The sequence below is a fragment of the Rhinolophus ferrumequinum genome, chromosome 14, assembly GCF_004115265.2.
Source record: "Rhinolophus ferrumequinum isolate MPI-CBG mRhiFer1 chromosome 14, mRhiFer1_v1.p, whole genome shotgun sequence".
Classification (NCBI taxonomy): Eukaryota; Metazoa; Chordata; class Mammalia; order Chiroptera; family Rhinolophidae; genus Rhinolophus; species Rhinolophus ferrumequinum.
Window position 1 is genome coordinate 4,232,656 of NC_046297.1, and position 18,621 is coordinate 4,251,276.

Sequence of the window (18,621 nt, forward strand, 5' to 3'; positions counted from 1 at the left end):
ATAAAACATGTGAAAAGGCTTTGTATTTTATTCTGGCCCCAAGCTGGTCACTAGACAAGAACTTGCATCATTAAGAAGAGACAGAAATCACACGTTACTTTTTATTATATTCCCTCGCTGCACCTAGCACAGTGCCTTGGACGTACAGTAAGTTTGCAAAAAAGATTTTATGAAGATTATTTGCCAGTGTGAGCTTTCTACAATGAAATTGGGTTTGAAAATGTATGCGCATAATGCCATTTCTACTGGTTTTCAAGAAAGGATGAGCACTAAAGTCTGAATTCTCTTCGTTAATATGTAGGAAGGATATTCTTCAGAATGTTGAAACCAAGGTCGTCTAACATTGAAGTATTTTTTCCTTATTGTGACTTTTCTTATCATGTTCCACCTTATTCGCATACCAGCCCACTGACACTGTGGTGAAAGATGGTTATTTGATGAGGGAACATTCTCTCTTATCCGAGCAGTGGGATGAAGTCTTAGGAATTGAAATGAGGATAATTTATGGAGGATCTAGGCAGTAGCTTGCATTCCCAGTTGGACTGCAAAGCTGATGCATGAAATAAGAGGTGCGGGCCTTTGTGCTGAATTTCTGGACAGCTATTGTCTAGAAAAAATTCTCTCCCTACGTGATACTTAGTGGACTTGTGCACGGAGAAGGCGTGAGCATTTCATAGGATGACCCATGTGTTTGGAACAAAATCGAGCTGCTTCTAACGTCCCTTTGAGTAAGTAACTCTCTGGTTAGCCTATTTTTGTTCCTCCACACAACTGATCACACGACATTTCTTCAAGGGGACTCGACTACCCTTTCATATCATGGTGCTTTCATTGCTATTTATAATAAGTTACCAAGGCCCTTTCCTATTGTCACGGTTATTCTCATTTACCTAAAATCGTTCACACGCCTGTGGTTGTTTGTAGAAAATCTCAACTATGGCATTTCTCCAACAATGATCAGGTAGTAAATATGCTGACATAAAAACAGGAGGCTACTGATCTGCAAACATAGTCTTGCAGAATGTTACAGGGGTGTTGGTAGACCCCCCCCCAACCCACCTAATTAGGATTCCCTCCATGCGTTTTATTGAATACTTGATTACTTGCTATCCATCAGTGAACTATCTAGAGGCAAACCCCTGCCTTAATGGACCTTGGACTCTGCTCAGCAGGAACACACGTTTGTTTACATGTATGTGTGTGTGTATGTATGTATGTATTATGTATGTGTGTATACATACAAGTATGTATGTATTGTGTGTGTGTGTGTGTACATCTGTCATGATTTACTGTTGGAGTCGAGTTTGGGTGAAATTGTTATGAACAGGAAATGAACCGACAACTCCTGCTGTGCCCTGTGTCTGGATACTCTTTTCTGATCCTTCCGGGGCTGTTTTCTTGTCATCACTCAATTATGCACCTCCTTTGACCGACCTTCCTGGACCACCCCATCTAGAATTTTAAACTCAAAAATAGAGTCACGATAAGCCCTAGAAACCTACTACACAGTATGGGGAATATAGAAAACACTATTGTGTTATGATCATCAAACTTTCTAAGAGACTAGAACTTAATTATTCCAACTGCTAAGAAAGGATAATTATATAATAATTATCATCATTGTAGAGGTGCTAATTATTGCTACGGTGGCAATCATATTATAATACATAAATGTATCAAATTAACACGTTGTACCTTAAATTCGTACAATGGTATATGTCAAATATACTTTAATTGAGAAAACCTCAATAATAGGAAAACAAATTCGATCAAAAAATGGGCTTAAAGACCTTCACAGACACCTCACCAAAGAAGATAAAAAGATGGCAAATAAGCACATGAAAAGATGCTCCATATCACATGTCATCAGGGAAATGCAAACTGAAATGACAGTGAGACACCACTGCACACCTGTGAGAATGGCCCAAATCCAGACACTGACACCACCAAATGCCGGGAGCACATGGAGCCACAGGAATTCAGTGCTGGTGGGAATCAAACGGTGCAGCCCCTCTGGAGGACCGTTTGGTGGTTTCTAACAAAACTAAGCATACTCTTACCATATCATGCTCCTCAGTATTCACCCAAAAGAGTTGAAAACCCATGTCCACATGGATGTTTATAGCAGCTCTAGTCATAATCGCCAGAACTTGGACACAATGAAGATGCCCTTTAGTAGGTGACGGATAAACTGTGGTCCATCCAGACAGTGGGATATTATTCAGCACTAAACCTAAATGAGCTGTGAAGCCATGAAAAGACAGGAAAGAACATTAAATGCATGTGACTAAGTGAGAGAAGTCAATCTGAAAAGGCCACACGCTGTATGATTCCAACTCTATGACACTCTGGAAAAGGCACAACTATGGGGACAGTAAAAATAAGTGTTTGCCTGGGTGAGGAGCGGGCGTGTTTGAGAGGTGGGAGGGAGGTGAACAGGCAGAGCACAGAGGTTTTGAGGGCAGTGACACCACTCTGTATGTCACTATAATTATGGATCCATGTCATTATACACAAAATGTCCAAAAACACAGAGCGTACAACACCAAGGGGGAATCCTAGGGTAAGCTATAGACTTTGCGTGACTCTGATGTGTCCATGTAGGTTCGTTCTTGGTAAAAGTACCGTTCTGAGCGACGCTGATAATGAGGGAAGCTGTGCACGTGTGGTTGAGGGGCAGGCGATGAATCGGAAATCTCTGGACCTTCTTCTCAATTTCATTGTAAATCTAAAACCTCTCTCAAAAAATAGCCTTAACAAAACAAAACAAAACAACAAAACAAAAAAGTAAACCATTATTAATTTAGAACGTTGTCAGAGTTATCCCCGTATGAAGATTGGCCATTTTTATTTCCTGTTCAACAGGAAACAGAGGAATTTATCATCGCAAGCCTTCCTGGGGTGGTACATCACCCACAGGTCTTGTATCTGTGCAGCAGACCAGAATGGATGCATGTGTCACTGTGCCATTAACAAATGCAACGATTAAAGATTACTATTGTATCCTCTGCCCCAAACATTCTGGGAAGTTCTGGGTCTGCCAGCCGACGGTACACTCAGCAGATATGGTGCCGTGGGACACACAGCACGCATCCATCCTTCCACGACACTGCCGTTTTTCTTTCCTACAATCTGGGTATGTTCACGGGAGTTTGCACATGGGAACATTTTGATCATTCTGGAATGGAGGGGGTGCGAACCGAAAACCATGGTTTCTTTAGAAAAGTAATCTCAAGAATTATTCACTATGGAAAAGCAGGAAATAAGATTTTGATAGTTTGTGACCGGATCACTTGTGATTGTTTTCAAGTAAAGTGGCCCCTTTTAGTTCTGGATAAATTTAGAGCTCAGAATATAATTTAGGAAATGAATAAATTTTCTCAGTATAAGGAGCATATTTTGGATAGGGTCCTATTTTTTAAGGAGTTTGTGGAAATCAAGTATCTATGCTCTCATCGAGGGTTTGGAAGAGTGAGGTTAAATTATTACTTATCAATGAAATCTACAGTCCGGATGCCTGGTGGATTAATTGAATTTACTTTTCCTTCTTTATTCATGCAAAACATTTTAAATGAGAAACCTGGGGTACTTTAAAATGCCATTAGTTATTTTGTTTTAATTGCCAGGTAATTCCTGAGACAGGGCTGTCCAAAAGAGCCTCTGCAATTACTTAAGGATCTCCAAGATAAGTCATACATTTCTCTGTTTAAAATAACCACAGAACTGTAATTGTAATAGAAAGTCCAGAAAAAGGGATCAAAGTTCGTCTTAAGATAATTATCCTCCTTTACACTGGGGTAAATATGTATGAAAATAATAGGGGGAAATTCACTGCACTGAGTCTCAAACCATCAAAACAGGAATGTTTCAAATATTCTGTTCATAGTTAAAAATAATTTGTCATCTATGTCCAATGACCATTTGCCAGGGAGAACCAAAGTTGAGAGATTTCTATTATAAACATGACTCAGAGGAAAAAATGCAGAGGCTGGAAATGAAGGAAATGGTCTGATGTCATTCCCAATTGGTCATTGCTCAGATCACGTGTTTTGGGCACCTTTAAAAGGCAGTTATTTGGCCTGAAGACGGCAAAGCACCTTTTTGAAAGCTGCAGCTTCTTTCCCACCTTGAAGAATCATCCTAGAGAGCCCACAAAATGTGTGATGCATTTGTAGGTACCTGGAAACTTGTCTCCAGTGAAAACTTTGATGATTACATGAAAGAAGTGGGTAAGAAAATGCTTTGTGGGGAGCTGGATCTATGACTGTTTCTCTGGGGGCAAAAGGGGCTTATAGCTGTTTTTCACACTGGAAGCACCGGCCAGATATGAAATGCTGCTTTCTATACAGAGGTTCTAAAAATAGCAAGTAAGAATCATTTGTTTGTAGAAACTTTCTTGACCAAAGTCACAAGTACAGGTGAATGATTACGAAAAAGGGTCTAAATGGAATTTTTATGGTGTATAGCAATGACAAGATTTTATTGGACTGCTAAACTTGGGTATCTTGGGTTTACTTGGCTCTTTGTCTGCTTTTCTTTCATTCCCTCTTGCATATAAAATATGCAGTATTTATTTCCTAGTATGCAATAATTTCCATTTGAAATGGAAAGCATTATGCTTCTCATCGTTAATGTAAATTTTTTCGGTAAACATATGCCAACTAATTATTTTATTGTCTTAATGTCAATGGATTAAAAATGTGTGGTTGTGGTATGGGAGACAAAAAAAAAATCTTAATTTCAGAGAACTTGTTCCTTAAAGGGCTTAAATACTTCTTTGACTAGAAATTACGTGGGATGCTATAGAATCACTGAGTGATTTAAAAGGAGAATGTTACATATGTGACACACCCCCTCTCTGATAATGGAGGCTTCCAGGGTTTTAGATTCTGCTAACGTTGCTGAATCTAAAATTGTTCCCCAGATAATTACGGGGGAAAAGCAAGGGTGTAGGAAGGCAGATTCTCACTCAGGCACCTTGTACCTTGAAAGCTCCTCTCCTCACAACCCCCATGCATGACCAAGGGGAGCGAATCAGAAAGGAGCTTTTTCACAATATCTTTATTAGGGGATATGATTTAAGCCCTAAATCGCAAGACTTAACTTTCCCCTAAGTCATGTAGCATATTTTTGCTTGTGTGTAACCACTATTTTTCTTGTTTATAGACAAAAGGGAAACCAGGGACCTCAGCACGAGTGAGACCTAACTTTCTAGAATGTCAACTAGTTGTGGTTCTGGGACCGAATGTGTGCTGACATAGAAAGGCCAGGATCTGAGGCGATTTAGCGATTGACTTTCAGAAATGCTTTACACTTTCAATATTGACAGTTAGATTCTTGTACCACTGCATTTTAAAATTCTAAATGACTGAAGATAAGGAAAAACATAAGATGCCTCCTGAAATTAGATGCTGTAATTAATGAACCCTAAGCAGGTATGGCCTTCAGCAGTCAAATAAGGAAGGAATCAAGCAAGTGGAGAATGTGATGTCCAAGGTGGTCCACTCTGGTATCGCACTTGACATTGCATCCATCTCTATGCTGACTCACTCCATGCATCTGATGTTACATTTTGTAACAGAGCCAGGACTTGAAGCTACATATTATCTTCCCACTTGTGGCCACTTCTCAGACAGGGGGCGAAATCAGAGCCTCGGCATCATTTGTTTTGTACAGTGTTTCTCTTCTATATCTATATCTGGTAACTGTAAGTAGCTTTTAGTCAAAAAAGTAGCTTAGATTTATATACGTGTGTTTTTTAAAAAATCCAACACATCTATGACAGTCGTAAATTCTGTAGAACCTATACCTTGAGAGCAAGTTACTGCTGTATATTGTAAATTGTTCACCCCATACCTTTCCAGAGAAAAATATATTCCTCTTCAAGAAAAAGAGGAGTTTGAACTTAGGTGGTTGACAATCAAAGTATTGACTTCTAAACTTACTAAAATGGTGATTTCTTAAGTTTTGAAGTTTTCACAATTGATTCCTAGACCCTTTAACCTTTCCTATAAGTTATTCGGAGTAATATCCCCATTCTAAAATTCTGTGAATGTAAGAAACATTTGCCTTTGCAGAAATTCAACAAAGTCTTCATTTCATCATGGCATAATCTGGAAAAGCCAAGTAAATGAGACTGGGCAGCAAATGCTACAAAAATGTGATTTTTGTACACCTAAACAGATGATTTTTTTTTTACACCGGGTCACTCTATATTGGCCTCCAAATCCTACTGAGAATTCTGTCTTTGACTGTGGATTAGATCACATTTTTTTATTCTAAGAAAAATAAGTTAGGGTGCCCCAAATATTTCGTGAATTGAGTAAAAGGACAGCTGCTGCCCTCATGGTTGAGGTTGGCCACTGAATTTTGAGAGTGCAGTGACTTTTTAAAAAATATGTACCTCCCCGAAGACTTAACCGTTGTCCATATTCTTGTTTAAAATTAACCATGGGTCTCCTGAGGAGCTGCATGTGAGGCCCTGAAGGGGAAATCTAAAGGATGGATCTGCAGCTAGTTGTGCTTTGTGTGTTTCTTTAAATATTGGCCTGCCTTACTTGTCTGCAGGAGCTGTGTGAGTGAGGTGATAAGGAAAACTCACCAGTGGCTTTCCCTTTAACGCACACGCACACCCACCTACACAAACACACATACAACACACAAAAACACACGTACACACATACATACACACAGGTACACACACGTACACACACATACAAACGTACACACGCACACACACGCGCACACACGTGCACACATGTACACACACGTGCACACACGTATACACACGCACACACGCACACACATACACGCATACACACATGCACACACGCACACACGTGCACACACACACGCACACACACATACACACACGTACACACGCGCACACACACGCACACACACACGTGTGTACACCACAGTTCTTCCTGAAAGGTGAGAGAGAACATTGTACATGTGACGCTGTTTTCTCCCCCCCGTAGGCGTGGGCTTTGCCACCCGGAAGGTGGCTGGCATGGCCAAACCAAACATGATCATCACTGTGAACGGAGATGTAATCACCATCAAGTCAGAAAGCACCTTTAAAAATACTGAGATTTCCTTCAAACTGGGCCAGGAATTTGATGAGGTCACTGCAGATGACAGGAAAGTGAAGGTGAGAAATAAGGACCCGGAGCAGGTAAAAGCGTGGCTTTTAGAGGACCGCTGCCTCCAAGAAGCCTTCTAGATCTAACCCGGCTGGCTTTCCATATCTAGTCAGCAAATTTTACTCTTTTTTATAAAGTTTTCTGCACTATTCAAAGAAAAAAATTAACACAATTTATTTGCCATACCATATACGACAGTAGGACAATGAAGTTTGCGAACTTTCCACTGTGCACTTACACTGTGGAAAGTTCGCCAACTTCATTGTCCAACCTTTCGTATATAGTATTTGAAATGGACCAAAGTAATATAATGTTAGAGAAATGTATAAAAGAGTGGAAGAGAAAAATGGAAAAAAAAAAGTCACCTATAGTAAGACCATCTCAACATAAACTTATCTCTATTCCTTCACAATATTTTTCCGAATGCAGGTTTGCATAATATTCTGACCACCACGCGGATATAACTTTGTATGCTGTTATTTTTGACACTCATTTATTTTCTTGTTGCAATCTAGTCTTGCAACCTAGAATTTCCATTGACCCCAAAATGTTCCTTCAAACAAAGGCAGTGCACTTTTCATTTTCTTTCCCTCCATCCACTGTGTACCAATTGTAATCTTGTTTTAATCGCTCCCACAGAGCATCATAAACTTAGATGGAGGAGCCCTAGTACAGGTGCAGAAGTGGGATGGCAAATCAACCACCATAAAGAGAAAGCGAGTGGACGATAAGCTGGTGGTGGTGAGTACCTCCTCGCTCCTGGGTTCTGCTGGTCGGCCGTCTCACAATCATTACTCCACCTAAAGAAACACAGTTGCTCTTGCTTCTGCAGAACAAACAGCTGATTCTGTTGGGTTATTGTTCCACTCTGGCAATTGCCTTCGTGCGTTAAGCTCAGCCCGGGCGTGCTGCCCACCAGGAAGCATTTCCTGACCCCTCTCAGCATGCACCATGGTGTATTATGAATTTCTGTTTATATTTATCACTTCCCGTATGGACTGTAAGGTTCCTTGAGGGAAAGGCTTGTCTCGTCTGGGTCTTTATAGCTCCCTAACTTATTACAGTATTGGGTATACATAGGCGCCCAGAACAAATATCTTTCAAATGAATATTGTTTCCTTCAAACCAGTGGTTTAGTCCCTCGATTGACCAAGAATTTTTGTGTGTGTCTAGGAATGTGTCATGAAAGGCGTCACTTCTACCAGAGTTTATGAGAGAGCGTAAGCCAAAGGACACTGAGCTGGACTGAAGTTTGCATCGACCTCTATGCCATTCTGCTGGACATACTGTTTCTAACATGAATCATTGTTTTCCACTAATTAGCAAGCCACTAATTTTGTCACAAACTGATTTTATTCAATGTGGTCGTGTTGGTTAAATAAAATGTTTTAGAGTTAGAAGGTGATGTAATTAATGATTTATTTGTTGTGCCAGATAATTTCTTACTCACAATTCAGTGGAGGAAATAGAAAATTGCATTATCGCTTTGTTTCTGGTATCAGTAATACAATTTTTTTTTAAATAATAACCCAAGGTAAACAAATTAACATTCATGAATTTTCCATGGTCTTAGGTAGGAGTTGATAAATATGTGTTATTACTGAATATGAAGTTCTCCTATAGTGTATCTTTGGTCAAGAAACTCTCAGAGACCTAAGGTAATTTTTAAAATACAGTAAGTAGTTCCCTCTTACCCACGGAGGATACATTCCAAGACCCCCTATGGATGCCTGATGCCACAGATAGTACTGAACCCGACAAATACTATGGTTTTTCCTATATGTACATCCCTACAACGTAGTTTCATTTGTAAATTAGGCACAGTAAGAGAGTAACAACACATACTGGTAATAAAATAGAAAAATGGTAACAATGTACTGGAAGAAATTGTGTGAATGTGGCATTGTTAAGGAAAATAAGGGTCACTTGAACACAAGCACCACAGCACTGGGTCATTGATCTGATACCCAAGATGGCAGGGGCGTGACTAACGGGTGGGGAGACGCTGCACAAAGGGGGGAGTCACGTCCCCAGCGGGATAGAGCCGGAGGGTGGGAGTAGTTGTCACGTTCCTCAGGACAGTGTGCAGTTTAAAATTTAGGAAGTGCTTATTTCTGGAATTTTCCTTTTTAACAATTTCCTACTGTAGTTGACCGTGGATAACTGAAACCATGGAACGTGAAACCATAGTTAAGGGGGGGAACTACACGCATCCCTCGGACATAGTGTGGGTTCCGTGCCAGACCACCACCACAAAGCAAATATCACAAGAAAACGGGTCACAGGAATATTTTCGTTTCCTGGTGCACATAAAAATGATGTCTACACATAATTGTAGTCGTCTAGTAAGTGTGCAATAGCATTGTCTGAAAAAACAATGCACACACCTTAATTTAAAAAAACATTCTTTTCTTGCTAAAAAATGCTAACGATCATGTGAGCCTTAAGCGACATTGTAATCTTTTTGCTGGTCAAGGGTCTCGTCCTAGTAATATCAAAGATCGCCGGTCACAGATCACCATAACACATACAATTATAATGAAGTAGCTTGATGTATTGTGAGAATTACCAAAATGTGACACCGAGACAAGAAGTGAGCAAATGCTGTTGGAAAAATGGCGCTGATAGATTTGCTCAACACAGGGTAAGCCTGAACCTTCAATGTGTAAAAACGCAGTATGTGTGAAATGCAATCAAAGGAGGTAAGCCCGTACCATTGTGGAATTGTTCACAGCCAGCTGCTCAGGTGCCATCATGTCACACTTAGGGACCTGCCTTTGAGTGATGAGAGAGAAGTAGAGTGCATGTTGTAGAAAAAGATTTCTAACCTGAAAAGTTATTGGTAAACCAAGATATCTCCGGAATCTCTCAAGAATTAAGTGCAAATAAACCCGTAATTTTCACTCCAGAAAAGAGGTGATAGCCTTAGGAAGAGTCACAATGCATATGTGTCCCATAGTGGTTTCCAAGTTCTTCTTTTCCTTACCAGGGGAACTTTTCATGCAAAGAAAATATTGCATATATTCTGGAACTTTTTATTCAAGTGAAATCGCGATAGAATTTCAGTATATAAAACAAGACAAAAATGATGATGCGGCTTTCCAGGTAGGCGGGTGTGTGCGCGTGTGCAGTGTTTCTTCTTTCTCGTTGAAGCTCTGAAGCTCCTCTATAGACAATCGCTGGCATGCCATGGACATACAATGAAATTTCCAAACCACATACTTACATTTTATCGTAAGGCAAAATCTGTTTAACGACTGTGCTGCAGGTGATATAATTGTGTTTACCATGCTTCCTTCAAAAGTAAGTCCATTGTGTTCTGAACACCTATTCTATGCATAACACCAGCATAGGGAGAGGCCAGAAGAGGTGGACTAGTTCCTGATCATAAGAATTGAGCTAAAATGTAGAGGCAATTCAGTGTCCATCGACAAGTGAGTAGATTAACAACAAAACAATGTGGTCTATTCATGCAATGGAATTAAGTGTTAAAAAGAAAGGAAATTCTAACACATGCTACAACATGGATGAACCTTGAGGACATGCTAAGTGAAGTAAGACACACACACACACACACACACACACCAAACAACAACAGAAATACTGTGTGATTCCACTTATATGAGGTACTGAGCGTAGTCAAAATCGTAGGGACAGAAAGTAGTTGTCAGGGGCTGGTGGAAAAGGAGAATGGGGAGTGAGTGTTTAATGGCGACAGAGTTTCAGTTTTGCAAGATGAAAAGAGTCCTGGAGCTGGATGGTGGTCAAGGCTGTGCAGCAAAGTGAATGCACTTAATGCCACCCAACTGGACACTTACACATAGTTAAGTCAATTTTATGTTGTGTCTATCATACCACACACAAAAAATTAGAAAAATATCGAATGTGGCTCCAGCTAAAATATTATAGGTACAGCAATAAATTATCCGACGCAGTGCTGAAAACTTTTGTAGCTTCTGGTATAGGTTTAAGTTGACCAGTGACCCTCCCCAATGGAGAAGGTAACATCTCAAAATGAAAATGTGTTAGAAACGACTTAACATCTAATGTCAAGAGAAAGTTAACATAAATCATGAGATACTGGAGAAGCATATACAAATGAGGTACTGGAGAAATAACCATTGAAACAGCCCTGAAAACAAGAAGTGTTACTTTACTGTTCTATATAACAAATTACTGTAGTCTAATTCCTGGACGAGATTCACAGTTAAGAACATTCTAACTTTAAACATTGTTACTTGAGAAGATGGTTTGTTTGGTTTGTTTATACTCAAAGGCTAGTCGTGATAGCAGCAGGGCATCCTGGGTTGAGTGGGGAGACTTGAGTGGTCGTAATGAGACCCTGTACAAAGACGAAGAGAGTGTGAGAACCCCCTTCCATCTGATGACCAGAATGAAAGCCCTGTCATACAAGCAGGTCGGGAGAGAACTTTGTCTCTAGTCACCAGTCAGTTAAAAAAGCAGTAAACACTGTTTGCTCATTTTGTTATTCATTCATCAAATATTTATGCAGCACCTACAATATGTCAGGCACTGCCTTAGGGATACAGATTGTGAGTAAGAAATGTTCTCTTGGCTTGATACACTATTAAAATAGCTCAGGGGGCAGCTATTTTTTCAGGGAGGATAACGAGTGGCAACACTCTCAGAAAAGTTCTGTCATGTACTTCTACTAAAGTAGAATTGTGTCACATAATAGGGATCAACTAGCTCTGACCCAGTGTCACAGAGGAGGAGATGTTTGCGTTGGACCTGGGAAGGTGGGAGAGGCTGTGAGGCTGTGCACAGGTGCCCGATATGCTACGTTGCATGTAAATCGTTGCTTTGAGAGCCCAAATTCGTGATTCAGGTGAAGCTATTTACAAAGGCATGTTGATTACGAAGCCTTAAGCTGCAAGTCACAAAACCCTCAAACACAAAATTGATTAAATAGTAATGGAATGCAGGAATTGACTAATAAAAATACCAGAAATGAAGGGGCCTTCAGGGCGTACCCCCTGGCTGCCCTGCCATCCTCAGTTGTGGCTTCGAGTTGGTGACACCATGGGTTCACTAGTTCTAAATTTCATGCAAAAAGATGCCTGTGCAAGAGAAGCAAGACCATCCTTCCGGCTCTTTCTTAGGGTCAAGAACATTTTACAGAAGCCAGAAATTTGGCTCTCCCTTTTGTATCATGGGACAACTGAATTGTGAAATGGGACAAAGGATTGATTTCTGAATCCATCAATGGCAGGGGAATTGGAACAGGATGGCTACAGTAATGGGTCTTTGTCACACTAGCCCACTGACAAACACGCACAGCCATGCACGATCACGCGTGCTATCGTCCAGAAGAGAGCGCATGCGTCTAGAACCGTGAGGCAAGATCCAGTCACGTGCTCTTCATTTGACCATCATCTCTGAGGACATTTTCAACTGCTGAGGCACTTATCTTGAGTCTGATCTCAGTTTCCTGAAACTGACTCGACGGTTTTTGCTTCCCATTTTGCCCTCCAGATATGTTAACAACTATTACACCTAAACAGGTATTGCATTATACATTTCCTCTTTCTATAGTTTCATCAGAAGAAATTCTTTATCCCACTTCAGTGATTGTGCTTCCGAAACATAAACCTCTTTTTTTTTTTTTTTTTGTCTTAGTCCACAAAGAGATGATTTGAATAAACACTTCTTTGAATTACAGGAAGATTTCACACAGGCCTATAATAGGATGAGTATTCGTCTGGTGCCTGGCGCTCTAGTTTTCCAGCCTTCTTCAAAACATCTGGGGTTCAGAGCTATGACACAGATTTACAGCCTCTGAATCTAATCCTTCTTAGTAAATACAATTCCTGCAAAGTCCACTTCCCTTACTTTGTTTTTTTTAAACATTTTTTTATTAGTTTCAGGTGCACAAAACAATGTAATAATTAGACATTTATCATTTATATCCCTCAGACAGTGACAGCCCCCCTCCCCCCAACCACTACCCCTCTGACATCGTACACAGCCATTACATTTCCACTGTCTCTATTCCTAATGCTGCACTCCGCTTCTTGTAAGTATATATATATATATAAACTTGTAGTTGACATTCATTATTGTTCAGCTCCAGCTTCAGGTATACAGTGCAGTGATCAGGCATCTACATCATCCCTGAGGTGGTCTCCCTAACGAGACAAATGTCCATCGGGTACCCTACAAAATCTTTACAACTCACTTTGTGCCACAGGAGATGATTTCAGACGTAACTGCACAAAGTTTTAAATTATCTGCTCCTTTGTCTTCCTTTAGAATGCAGATACCACAATACACATTTCTCCCTAAAACTTCCCCTCCCAGTTTCAAGTGGCATCTTTTTATATCAGGCTTACTTTGTAAGCCTAAAAGATGAATTTTCCAAGCAGGAACTCGCCCTCTTTTGAGGGCTTAAATCACGGAACAACTAATCAGTGAGAATTGTTAATTTTCTTCCCAGTCTACGCTCTTGATGAAAGAGCAGTGACAATGTTAATAACAGCTCACACCTCACTCCAAGTGTAGACGTTTCATTTACACTAACTGGTATCAGTTCATCAGCCCTGCAAGGGAGGGCGGAGAACATATTATTTTAATAAAGAGCGTAGTCTGGCCCTGTGACATGTCCAAACAAAAAGCAGGTTTCCGTGGCCGAAGCAATGATGTCCGTGTGTCAGGTGGGAAAACGCTTCTGTCAGGTGTGCGTTAGACATCTGCCAGGAGATTCCTTCCAAGGTGACTAAGCATTCATACTTCAAAATGCTCATCTCTACCGAAAACTGTCTCCATTCCACAAGCCATATTTATGATATGGTGACCTTGGCTGTACATCTCTTTGCTAGAAGCTACTCATGTAATCATGGACTTCAATTCACCTTCACATATTAATTTTCTGTGTCTTAATTTGGAGGTCGATAAAATGAGTCAACGCTGGTGCCTGCACTCTTTGGTGTTGCCGATTGGCCATTTCAGAAGAGTCACATGATGAAGGTGACTCTTAAATGAAGATACCAGTAGCTCAGTATTGCCCAAGTGTCTTTGGCTTTCGGTTGCAAGCTCCTGTTCTCAGACGCTTTCCATCATGATCGAGCCCTTCTTGGGAACCTGGACACTGGAATCCAGTGAAAACTTTGAGGCATACTTGGGACAACTGGGTGAGAAATACCACTGAAAGATTCGGAAGCTGGACACCCATTTGGTGACGTGATTGGGTTTGCATTTTAGAAGGAAAGCTCCTACCATTCTCTCTTTCATTTGTGATCCTAGGGTATCTTCATATGAGAATAACAAAGTTCATGTACCAACTTTTGCTTTTTTTATTACTAGTAATAATGGTCTCTTTGGGGAATACGAGGCTCACATATACCTTCTTCTAGTCATTATCCATATAGTTAAGTCCATTTATCCTTTTGAAAATATTTCATCCTAACGCCTTGATAGTGTTTCTCTTTAGGTTGGCTATTTCATTAAATACCTTTCCCCAGTTTCAAAGTTACAAACACTAATAACTATCTATGATTAAATGTAGCGACTAAATGTGTTTCAACGGTTTCTTTAAGTTATAACTTCAAAAGGGTAATAACGACAAATGAAGTTTCTAGTTGGTTAATTTTTAGAGCACCGGTACATGTGGGAGGCATTTTTAAAACAGCATTTTGAAGAATTTCAATTCTTTTATTGGAGAGATGGAACATTTTTACTCATTGAATGTCTCACCATGGGATATTTCTCAGAAGTATAAAGTCTATGCATCCTTTAGTTCTTACCCATGTGGCATAAACATCAATTATAATGTCTCAGGTCTATAACAACTATTTTTTGTAATGCTGAAGTAATTATTTAATACCTAAGTAAGTTATTTTTAATATTTAACTAAGAGAAACCTCCTTTGCAATACTAATCTATATATAAAGTCAATACATTTTTTAATATTACTTTTTAAACTGTTTTAAAAATGTGGCTGAAGTGATCAAAGCATAATAAGTCAATGTACTCATAACATCATTATTTGTCACTTTTCATAGTATTAACTTCTCAGGGAGTCAAAGAATGACCAGTTTTGAGTTTGAATTTGGGGGCCTCTAAGAAACTGGGGACTGATGGTAAAAGTAGCGCTTGTTTTGATTGGGAGCTGGGCGTAGGCAGAGGAAGGCAGAGGGCGTAAGAGCTGAGCACCTACTACGTGCCATGACCACGTAAGCCCTCTCATTGATCTCACCTCTATGAGGTAAGTACTACAGTATTTGACAGTATTTGACCTGTATTTGACTGTTGATGACATGCCCATGCTACCAGGTGGCATGCACACTTGGAGACGGGCTTAACCCACCTCACGCCTCACTCTCCCGTGCGCCACGCCTGACACTGCTTCTCTGTGGTCAGACCCGTCCTGTCAGTGCCACAATCTGCACATGAAATCGAGTTTGCTCTCAGTGTTGCTGGAGAGGAGTGAGGTCTCCTGCCCCCTGCAGCTGGAGTCAACTTTGATGATGGGCCGTCCCGAACCTGAAACACAGCCAGGCTCTCAGCCACATTGCCCAGTTTGCCACCTCCTCTTTATTCACCCAGATAGGGACTGAACCCGCAAATAAGGGAGGAGTGTGGACTTTACAAGTCATCATCTTTTAGAGCAGTTTAGATGCTTTGACAATTGTCTGTCTGGTTTCTTGAAGAAAAAAATGCATGCTAAAATTCTTGGGCATTTGTAAAACTTGTGTTTAAATCTCAGCTCTGCTAATTAGCAGACACACCACCTAGAGTGAGCCTCCCTACATTTCTGGGACACCGGGTACTCTTGGGTACAATGAGGGCAACAGCACTTCTGCCCTGTTGTAACGCTTGGTAAGGTAAAGCATCAGCATCCATCCGGTGCCCTGGATGGGGACCACGCAAATATGTGCTCAGATAAAGCACTGAGTCTCAACAAGTGACTTTAGCTTTTCAACATGGGAGGTTTCATTCTGATTGGGAGGGTCTGGCTCCTTCCAGCTATCCCCGAGAGCACGGAAGAAATGACCGCACGTTGTCCAAAACTTTGACAGGGAAGAAGGCGTCCTTTCTGAATTGCTCTCCGAAATGATTGTTAGCACGTCCTAAGCCGGTGTGTTGCCTCCTCTGCCTGCCAGGAGTACCCGCCGCGTTCCGGCATCTGGCCGCGTTAGAGAAACCGAGAATCACTATCAGAGCCCAGGGGGAGAGAGTGAGCATCAGAACAGAGAGCTCCCTGAAGAACACTGAGATCTCCTTCAGGCTGGGGGAAGAGTTTGATGAAACCACCGCTGACAACAGGAAAGTAAAGGTGCGGATCAGCCTTCCTGGTGTGTTACAATCAGGGAGAACCTGAAAGGTAGTTTGGCAGAGTTGCTTCATTTCTCGTTTGCTTAATGACTGAGTCAGCGGAGGCTTGTTTTGTTCACCAGTCGTTGCTCATCTCCCAAGTCGAGCTTGTGGTAAATTATTCTGCTGGTTGACGGGGCCAAAAAAATTCAACGTGCTTTCTGGTTTTCCCTGATCTCTCTTTGCCATTGTACAAAAGCGCCTGTAGAGGAGAACATTATCCACGAGGAGTTTGGAGATCATTTGCCTGGGGGAGGAGAGTGTTAATGGCACAATTTCTGGAGACTTTTCTGGTTTGAAGGTGTTCCATGCTGACAAGAACTGAGTGAAGGTTTTCGGAGGAAACAAATTCAAGGCAGAAATTAAAAAGTAGAGGTCTAGTCTTGCGTAGGTTTGAAGGTGGCGAATCCCCTTTTCTAACGGATTCCTTTGTACATTCATAGAGTATCGTAACCTTAGACGGGGGCTCCCTGGTGCATGTCCAAAAATGGCACGGTAAAGAGACAACAATCAAAAGACAAATTGTAAATGGAAAAATGGTAGCGGTGAGTTTTCCCTACACGGACTTTCTTAGATCCCCTATTCGATGCATGCCATTTGAGTCACTCAGTTGTTTTGCATCCTGATTTGAGGGTCTTGGGAAAGACGGAACTGTCAACTGCCAACTCTAACAGATCCCTCTTTGCTTTCAGAAACATGCCATGAATAATGTTGTCAGCACACGAGTCTACACAAAGTCATGAAGAAAGTATCTGCATCAGCGAAAGCTTGTTCACTAACAAGAAACCGGAGCTTGAAGAAGATAATGGCTGAAGGCCGGTGATTTAGAGGAAAAAAAAATGCTCAACATAAATTTGCTCAATAAAACCATCAAATTCAGTGCAGTTTTGGAGCCATGTGATATTGAGAGTTGGGATAATCTGATACGTTAGTGAGACAAGAAGCCCCTTGCCTACGGTGTGATGATAAAAGCGCCAATATTCCCTTCATCCGCTGCCCACCTGGCTTCTACCGTCCTTGAGTTTCCTCCAGGGGACCCATTCCACTTAGGTTAAGGCGTCTGTCACACAGCGTTCTGTTGAAGTTCAGGTGACCTCAAAGAGGGTACATTACAATCATGGGAACCTACTTTGGACAGCACAGATGCTGAAAACCAATATTGCTGGCTTTTTATTTTTTGCAGGAGGCTGACCCTGCTTAAACTAGTTAGGATGGATGGATAAATGATAGATTAGATAGATGTTAGATGATAGATAGATAGATAGATAGATAGATAGATAGATAGATAGATAGGTGATAGACAGATAGATGATAGATATAGATGATAAATATAGATAGATAGATAGATAGATAGATAGATAGATAGATAGATAGATAGATAACAAAAGAGAATCTAGACATTATACGCTGTGGTCGAATTACTATGAAAGAACATGTCTTTCCAGGGGACTCTCATTCATTTTAGTGGGGGCGTCTACAGCATAAAGATGCTGGACAAAGGGATAATTCACATACCAGGCAGGACAGAGAGGGATAGCACCAGATTTCATCATGCTACTCAGAATAGCACACAATTTAAAAGTCATGAATTGTTTATTTCTGGAATTTTTTGGACCTTGGTTGACTGCAGGTAGCTAACTAAACCCATGGAAAGTGAAACCACAAATAAGGGGGGACTACCATACGTGTACACACATGCATGTGTCTCCTAACTCTACCTGCCCAAAGAGCTTAGAAGGAAAGACACCTCAGCAGGTGGAGCACACCTAGCGCCCAGACCTTGGCATCTGATATCATCATTCCCCACTAAAATGAACGAGAGTCCCCTGGAAAGATGGCTGATTCCAATGTGAGGGCAGTGCAGGGACAACCCGAGTCGGAAATATATTGTTATGCCAGAAAGTAAGGAAGTGTTAAAAAAATAATAATAATTGAGGTACGTCACCAAAGCATGGGGGTCGGCTTAAAGGTGCTGCCATTGGCCCAAACTGGGACAATTTGAGAAGCAAAATAATGGAGAAAATGATAAATAATAAACCATTGGGGCAGGGGGCAATAAGAATCCTTGAGTATATTCTGGAGAGAAATTAAGAAGGGGTGGGGAAGGAAAGAAGTATCTTCCTTACAGTAGAATGCCGTGGGC

At 40.9% G+C, this 18,621-nt stretch overlaps 2 protein-coding genes across 2 annotated transcripts; both read left to right on the forward strand.

Annotated features, from left to right (window-relative positions):
• The first annotated feature begins 4,072 nt into the window (after positions 1-4,072).
• Positions 4,073-8,542, forward strand: LOC117034200 (fatty acid-binding protein, adipocyte). Its single transcript, XM_033126962.1, has 4 exons — positions 4,073-4,229; positions 6,981-7,153; positions 7,785-7,886; positions 8,319-8,542. The coding sequence occupies exons 1-4, from the start codon at positions 4,157-4,159 to the stop codon at positions 8,367-8,369; spliced, it is 399 nt and encodes a 132-aa protein (XP_032982853.1). The 5' UTR covers positions 4,073-4,156; the 3' UTR covers positions 8,370-8,542.
• A 5,644-nt stretch (positions 8,543-14,186) lies between these two features.
• LOC117033994 (fatty acid-binding protein 9-like) lies at positions 14,187-17,305 on the forward strand. Its single transcript, XM_033126565.1, has 4 exons — positions 14,187-14,296; positions 16,268-16,440; positions 16,922-17,023; positions 17,171-17,305. Exons 1-4 carry the CDS (start codon positions 14,224-14,226, stop codon positions 17,219-17,221), a joined length of 399 nt encoding a protein of 132 aa, XP_032982456.1. The 5' UTR covers positions 14,187-14,223; the 3' UTR covers positions 17,222-17,305.
• The last annotated feature ends 1,316 nt before the right edge of the window (positions 17,306-18,621 follow it).